At 70.5% G+C, this 7,580-nt stretch overlaps 1 protein-coding gene across 1 annotated transcript; it reads right to left on the reverse strand.

The window, feature by feature from the left end:
* Positions 1-1,184: 1,184 nt before the first annotated feature.
* CLDN15 (claudin 15) lies at positions 1,185-6,937 on the reverse strand. Its single transcript, XM_039499974.1, has 5 exons — positions 6,591-6,937; positions 4,072-4,236; positions 2,634-2,715; positions 2,428-2,538; positions 1,185-2,304 (listed from the first exon to the last, which is right to left on the reverse strand). Exons 1-5 carry the CDS (start codon positions 6,805-6,807, stop codon positions 2,202-2,204), a joined length of 678 nt encoding a protein of 225 aa, XP_039355908.1. The 5' UTR covers positions 6,808-6,937; the 3' UTR covers positions 1,185-2,201.
* Positions 6,938-7,580: the final 643 nt, after the last annotated feature.

Here is a 7,580-nt window from a genome sequence, read left to right on the forward strand (position 1 = left end):
GGTTCTGTTCTCCCTCGTTCTACGAGGACGCCGTGAATTTCTGTCCGGGCGGCTGAACTTTCCTTCAGGGAATGATCGTTCGCCCCCTCCGTGCCGGTGGCTGCCGCCCCCGCTGGCTGGTAGCGTCGCCGCCCCCCCCTTTGCTATTTTATAGATACGATTTTTAACGTTGATTTATTTTCAGGACCGGGTGGCGCCCCGGAATCATTGCACGGGGGTGGCCACCGCCCCCCCCCGAGCGTTGGGATTAAAGTTTGTATTGCAAACGGGGACCCGGTTTTCCTTTGCGCCGGCCTGCTCGAGCTGGGCTGGGAAGGAGGAGGGGAGGCTTTCCGGGGGCCTGAAAGGGTTCACTGGGGTGGTAGCCTTAGTAGCATCCGGGGGGGGGGTGTCTTTTTCCTGAAATGGGGGGCGAGGTGTGATGCTGCTTGCGCCTGGCCCGGGGGGGGGGGAGGGTAGATCTTTAACTGCGAGGACTTTTCTCCCAACTGTGTGTTAGGCCTTGGAGTTAGTCATGGGCAAGAATTGGAATGAAACAGCCCCCCCCCCCCCAAAAAAAAAAAAAAGTATGGGGTTAGAGGCCCTGACCAAAATCAGCTCCCCTGTTCGGCCAGGGTCCCAACTTAAATCTGGGCCACCGTCCTGCTTGGCATGGCCCAGACCCTCCCCTGCCCGGAGACCTCAGCCTAAAGGGTGGGAGGGGAAACTGAGGCACGGGACCGCGACGGGGCTCACCGCCGAGCCAGGAACGGGCCTGCGTCCCGGGCCGGACCAATCAGGCTCTGACAAACAGGCCCGGCCGTTCTCCTACACGATCTCTCGTCAGCCACGCAGCCTGGAGGGCGGGGGGTGGAGGAGCCGGGACGTCCTCCAGCTGCCCCGGCTCCGTGGGCAGCTCTTACCCTGGCCTGGGCAGGGGGGTGGGACCACAGCCCCCCCCCCGTTCTACCCCGGTTCTGGTGCTCCTACGGGGGGGCTCAAATTGGCCCCCGTGTGTTACTCGTCCCCGTGTGTGAACCTCTGCTGCGCGAGCTAAAAGACGTCTCTGTTTTAGCCCCGGCTGGAGCAGAGCGTCAATGTGGCGCTGGTCTGGGGGACTGGGAGTCCCCCCCCAAGCCGTCCCGGGTTATAAAAGCCCCCCCGTATTCACCAGCCACCCCCCCAGGAACCGCCTGGCCTTTGCGTTCAAAGAACGTGTTTATTTTGTACAAAACAGGTGACGAGTCGGGCTCCCCCCCAAACTCCGGGCGGGCGGAGAAAGTCGGGCCGGCTTCGTGGCAGACTCCAGCCGCCCCCGCGCCGGCATCCTCCGCCCCGTCTGCCCGCGACGGATCGGCCCTGCCGGGCACGAGCCGGGAGGCGAACCCCCCACCACCACTGGCAGCACCGGGCTCCGTTTTCCCAGCCCCCGCGGATTTTCAACCCCCTCCCCCAGCCCGGGAAACCTCACCCGCGTTCGGGAGCCGACCGGTGGCGGAGCCGGTCCGTGGAAACGCCGCCGTCTCAGCGCTTGGGCTCCGTTCGCACTATAAGCAGCCTCCCTTTCGCACCGACCAAGGTGGTGCCAGCCCATTTCTGACCCTTTTTAACCCCCCCCACAAGCAGAACCGACACCTTCCCCCGAACAGTTTCGGTTTCTGTGGCTCGGCCTTTTCCCATGGGGAAAAAAAAATCATCTCATTGAAAAATTCCTGTTCGCACGGGCACGCTCAGATCCACCCTCATGCTTCAGGGCTTCGCCCGGGTGCCTGGAGGGTCAGGAAGATTTTCCCCCTCTCGCCGGGTGCAGCTCGGGGGTTATTTTTTTCCAGCTTTCTCTGACGCATCAGGGCTCGGCCACGACTGGAGATGAGACGCCGGCGGTGGGGGGCCAGGGACCCCTCTTTCTACCTGCCTGGCTGTTCCCGTGGTCCGGGTCCAAGTGATCCCCGGATTTGGGGTCAGGCAGGACTCTTCCGCCCCCCCCTCACCAAGTCGGATGAGCAGGGACATTGTGTGGGGTTTATTTTTTTTGCCTTCTGCTGCAGCACCGGGGCACATCTCACCTGCCCGGGGTGGGGTGAACGCCCGGCGTCTTCTGGTTGTCGAACAATCCTGCCCCCTCGCCCGTGGCCAGGAACGGGGTGACGCCGGCCGCCGAGTCCGGTGCAGGGGGGGAGTGGGGAGCCGGGGAGGGGAGGATTTGCAGCCGATCCCCACCCCTAAACGTAGGCGTTCTTGCCATATTGCCCGCCACTGCTGCCGTCCGAGCCTCTGCGCAGGCGCTGGGGGCCGGCCCTGGGCCCGCTGTGGTGGTAGCTGAAGCTAGGGGGACACAACGGGAGGGACGGGGTCACGTGAAGCCGGGGTGTGTGTGGGGGTGTCTCCCCTCTCTGCTCCGGGACAAGGGGGTCCCCGGGGTGAAAGTCCCCTGCCCTCCCCCGGTACCTCTTGTCCCGCGAGGAGTGGGCGCAGCAGGAGCCCAGCAGGCAGCCGCCCCCGACGATGGCCAGCAGGGACCCGCTCCAGCCCAGGTACAGGGCCGGGCCGATCTCGTACCTGCGGGGGGCGGAGAGACGGGGGTCAGGGCCGGGGGCCTCCCGGGGGGCGAGGACGGGATCCCCCTGCCCCCGGCCCCAGCCCGCCGGACTTACTTGGTGCCGGGGAAGAGCGGGTCGAAGAAGTCCCGGGTGATGTTAAAGGCGTACCAGGAGAGCGCCACCATCCCGCACAGCCCTGGGGGGGGAGACGGGGTGAGTGCCTGGGGGGGCGGCCCCACGCGCCCCCCACCACCCGGGGGTGTGGCCGGAGCACCCCACGCCGTGGCTATTCCGCCCCCAGGGCCCCTAGAGGGCAGATTGGGGGCGTGGCCGGAGCACCCCACGCCATGGCTATTCCCCACCCAGGGCCCCTAGGGGGCAGATTGGGGACGTGGCTGGAGCCCCCCACGCCGTGGCTATTCCCACCCCCGGGGGGCAGATCAGGGGTGTGGCCGGAGCCCCCCACCCTGTGGCTATTCCCCCCCCAGACCCCTAGGGGGCAGATCGGGGATGTGGGCGGAGCCCCCCACCCTGTGGCTATTCCCCCCCAGGCCCCTAGGGAGCAGATCTGGGGCGTGGCCGGAGCCCCCCATGCCGTGGCTATTCCCCCCCCCAGGGCCCCTAGGGGGCAGATTGGGGGCGTGGCCAGAGCCCCCACACTGTGGTTATTCCCCCCCTAGGGGGCAGATCGGGGGCATGGCCGGAGCCCCCCACGCCGTGGCTATTGCCCCCCCCAAGCCCCTAGGGGGCAGATCGGGGGCGTGGCCGGAGCCCCCCACACCGTGGCTATTCCCCCCCCAGGGGGCAGATCGGGGGCGTGGCCGGAGCACCCCACGCCGTGGCTATTCCCCCCCCGGGCCCCTAGGGGGCAGATCGGGGGCGTGGCCGGAGCACCCCACACCGTGGCTATTCCCCACCCAGGGGGCAGATCGGGCGTGGCCGAGCACCCCACGCCGTGGCTATTCCCCCGGGCCCCTAGGGGCAGATCGGGCGTGGCCGGAGCACCCCACACCGTGGCTATTCCCCACCCAGGGGGCAGATCGGGGGCGTGGCCGGAGCACCCCACGCCGTGGCTATTCCCCCCCCCGGGCCCCTAGGGGGCAGATCGGGGGCGTGGCCGGAGCACCCCACACCGTGGCTATTCCCCACCCAGGGGGCAGATCGGGGGCGTGGCCGGAGCCCCCCACACCGTGGCTATTCCCCCCAGGGCCCCTAGGGGGCAGATCGGGGGCGTAGCCGGAGCCCCCCACCCCGTGGCTATTCCCTCGCCCGGGCCCATTGGGGGCAGATTGGGGACGTGGCCGGAGCCCCCCACACCGTGGCTATTCCCCCCCAGGGCCCCTAGGGGGCAGATCGGGGGCGTGGCCGGAGCCCCCCACCCCATGGTTATTCCCCCCCAGGGCCCCTAGGGGGCAGATCGGGGGCATGGCCGGAGCCCCCCACACCGTGGCTATTCCCCCCAGGGCCCCTAGGGGGCAGATCGGGGGCGTAGCCGGAGCCCCCCACGCCGTGGCTAATCCTGGCCCCATGGGGGGCCCAGCCAGGCTCTCACCCGCCAGGATGAACATGCAGCCCCCGGCGGCCGCCATCTTGCCCTTGGCCTCGGGGTTCCCGTCCGCCACCTTGGTGCACTTCATCCCCACCACGGCGCAGAGGGCGGCCAGGCCGCCGAGCAGCAGGGCCGTGATCATCAGGGCCCGGCAGGCCTGCAGGTAGCCTGCGGAGAGGACAAGGGTGGGAGGGAGCCGGCCGGAGGAGGGGCCGGAGCTCCCCTCCCCGTGGGGCACGGCCCAGCCGGCTGGGCGAACACCGTGGGGCGCCGTCAGAGCGAGACGGGACCGTGCCTCAGTTTCCCCATTGCCCGTGGGGCGCCGCTGAGATCGGGGGTCCCCGCTAGGCCAGGGGCTCGCATGGACCCGGCTGCTGACTCGCTGGGCAGACCTGAACCCGGATGTGATGTAGGGGGGGAACCCCAGAGCCGTGGGCCCCGCCCGCCTGCCTCGGCAGGGACCCAAGTGGGGACGGTTCGCTGGGCCGGGAAGCGGTAGTAGGTTGTTGTAATGGTTGGGACGGGCCACTGGGGGGAGCTGTGATCTCACCCCCTCAGCCGGCACATGGACTGAACTTCACCGGCGCAGCAGATGACAACCTGAACCACAGCCCTCCCCCCATCCCCGGCTCGGCCCCACCAGCCCCCGCTCCCCTCCCAGAGCCGGGGAGAGAACCCAGGAGTCCTGGCTCCCTGCCCCCCCTGCTCCAACCCACCAGCCCCCACTCCCCTCCCAGCGCCGGGGAGAGAACCCAGGCGTCCTGGCTCCCAGCCCCCCCTGCTCTGACCCACCAGCCCCCACTCCCCTCCCAGAGCCAGGGAGAGAACCCAGGAGTCCTGGCTCCCAGCCCCCCTGCTCTAACCACCAGCCCCCACTCCCCTCCCAGAGCCAGGGAGAGAACCCAGGCGTCCTGGCTCCCAGCCCCCCGCTTCTCTAAGCTACTGTAAACCCACTTCCTTCCCAGAGTCTGTTCTCTCTCCAACACACACACACTCCCCCTCTGCTTGCTTCTCAGGGAGCGGGGGCCAGTGGGTCAGAGCAGGGGGGGCTGGGAGCCAGGACTCCTGGGTTCTCTCCCCGGCTCTGGGAGGGGAGTGGGGGCTGGTGGGTCAGAGCAGGGGGGCTGGGAGCCAGGACTCCTGGGTTCTCTCCCCGGCTCTGGGAGAGGATTGGGGGCTGGTGGGTTGGAGCAGGGGAGGTTGGGAGCCAGGACTCCTGGGTTCTCTCCCCAGCTCTGAGAGGGGAGTGGGGGCTGGGGGTTTGGAGCAGGGGAGGCTGGGAGCCAGGACTCCTGGGTTCTGTCCCCGGCTCGGGGAGGGGAGTGGGGGCTGGTGGGGTGGAGCAGGGGGCTGGGAGCCAGGACTCCTGGGTTCTCTCCCGGGCTCTGGGAGGGGAGTGGGGGCTGGTGGGTTGGAGCAGGGGGGGCTGGGAGCCAGGACTCCTGGGTTCTCTCCCCTGCTCAGGGAGGGGAGTGGGGGCTGGTGGGTTGGAGCAGGGGGCGGGAGGCCGGAGTGGTGGGTGAGAGAGGGGTGGGGTGGGAGCCAGGACACCTGGGTTCTCTCCCAGCTGTGGGGGGAGGGGGCCCTGTTTGAACACACAATCACCTCCTCCAACCTCCGCCTCTCGGCTCGGGGTCCGGCCTGGCAGCGGGGTCAGGACATGGGCTGCCCAGCGGGCACCGAGCCCCGGAGCTCCGGGTCCTCCCGCCCCCTCGGGACACCTGCCCCGGGCACTGCCCGGGGGCAGATCGCAGCGTTTGCCCTGGCGCCGAGCCTCAGCAGGGCGGCTGCGGTGAACAGGGGCCGCCCGCCCGGCTGGGGAGTGGGGAGCCGGCTAAAGCCCCCCGGGGCGGGGAGAGGGGTCCCGGCTCTCCCGGGGCTCCGCGCCCGGGGCGGGGCGGGGGGTCCCGGCTCTCCAGGGGCTCCGCGCACGGGGCGCACAGGGGGCGGGGAGGGGGGTCCCGGCTCTCCAGGGGGCTCCGCGCACGGGGCGGGAGGGGCTCCGCGCACGGGGCGGGGAGGGGTCCCGGCTCTCCAGGAGGCTCCGTGCCCGGGGCGCACAGGGGCGGGGAGGGTCCCGGCTCTCCAGGGGCTCCGCGCACGGGGCGGGTCAGCTCTCCAGCTGGCTCCACGCACTGGGCGCACGGGGCGGGAGGGGATCCCAGCTCTCCAGGGGCTCCGCGCACAGGGCGCACAGGGGCGGGAGGGGGTCCCGGCTCTCCAGGGGGTCCGCGCACGGGGCGCGCACAGGGGGCGGGAGGGTCCCAGCTCTCCAGGAGGCTCCGCGCACAGGGGGCGGGGAGGGGGGTCCCGGCTCTCCAGGGGGCTCCACGCACTGGGCGCACGGGGCGGGAAGGGGGACCCCGGCTCTCCAGGGGCTCCGCGCACGGGGCGCACGGGGCGGGGAGGGGGACCCCGGCTCTCCAGGGGCTCCGCGCACGGGGCGCACAGGGGGCGGGGAGGGGGACCCCGGCTCTCCAGGGGCTCCGTGCCCGGGGCGCGGCGGGGGGGGTCCCCCTTACCGGACAGCGCCAGCATGGAGGGGAAGTCCCGGCAGTTGTAGACGCCGGTGGAGTCGGTGGCGCAGCTCTGCCAGAGGTTCTCGAAGAGGGTGGAGGTGGTGATCACGCTGCCGTCCACCGTGGACACCCGCCAGTAGCTGTTGGGCAGCGTCACCCCCAGCAGCCCCCAGCCCAGCGTGCCCAGGAAGAAGCCCCCCGCCTCCACCGCCGCGGCCATGGCGCGCTCGGAACGGAGTGGAGCGGAGCGCACGGGCAGGGGCGCACGGAGCTGGAGCGCACACGCAGGGCGAGCGGCGGATGGCTCAGCCCGGAGCGGCCCGCCAGGTAAAACCACAGGCGGCCTGACGTCAGGGCGGGATAACGGGGCTGAGTGGCGGCTAACGGGGCCGGGGGAGGCGGGGATGGGGGGCGGAGCTGTGCACCGGCTGCCTGGATCTCTGGCTTGCTGCAGCCCTGGCTGGCTGTGTGTGTCCCCTCCCCCAGCTATGAACGTGACTCAGGCCTCGCCTGGAGCTGGGGGTGGAACCCAGGAGTCCTGGCTCCCAGCCCCCCCTGCTCTAACCACCAGCCCCCACTCCCCTCCCAGAGCCGGGGGAGAACCCAGGAGTCCTGGCTCCCAGCCCCATGCTGTAACCACCAGCCCCCGCTCCCCTCCCAGAGCCGGGGAGAGAACCCAGGAGTCCTGGCTCCCAGCCGCCCCCGCGCTAACCACCCGCCCCACTCCTCCCAGAGCCGGGGAGAGAACCCAGGACTCCTGGCTCCCAGCCCCCCCTGCTCTAACCACCAGCCCCCACTCCCCTCCCAGAGCCGGGGAGAGAACCCAGGAGTCCTGGCTCCCAGCCTGCCTCGCCTAGGTGATGGATGCTGCAGCATGACCTCCCCCGTCCCTGGCGCGCGATCCCACGGCTTCCCCCCCAGCCCTCCGGCAGGTCATGTTGACCTTCACGCAGGCCGCAATGGGGCTGAGCCTGGCCCCTTTGACTCCAGCTC

Source organism: Mauremys reevesii, linkage group 14, assembly GCF_016161935.1.
Source record: "Mauremys reevesii isolate NIE-2019 linkage group 14, ASM1616193v1, whole genome shotgun sequence".
NCBI lineage: Eukaryota > Metazoa > Chordata > Testudines > Geoemydidae > Mauremys > Mauremys reevesii.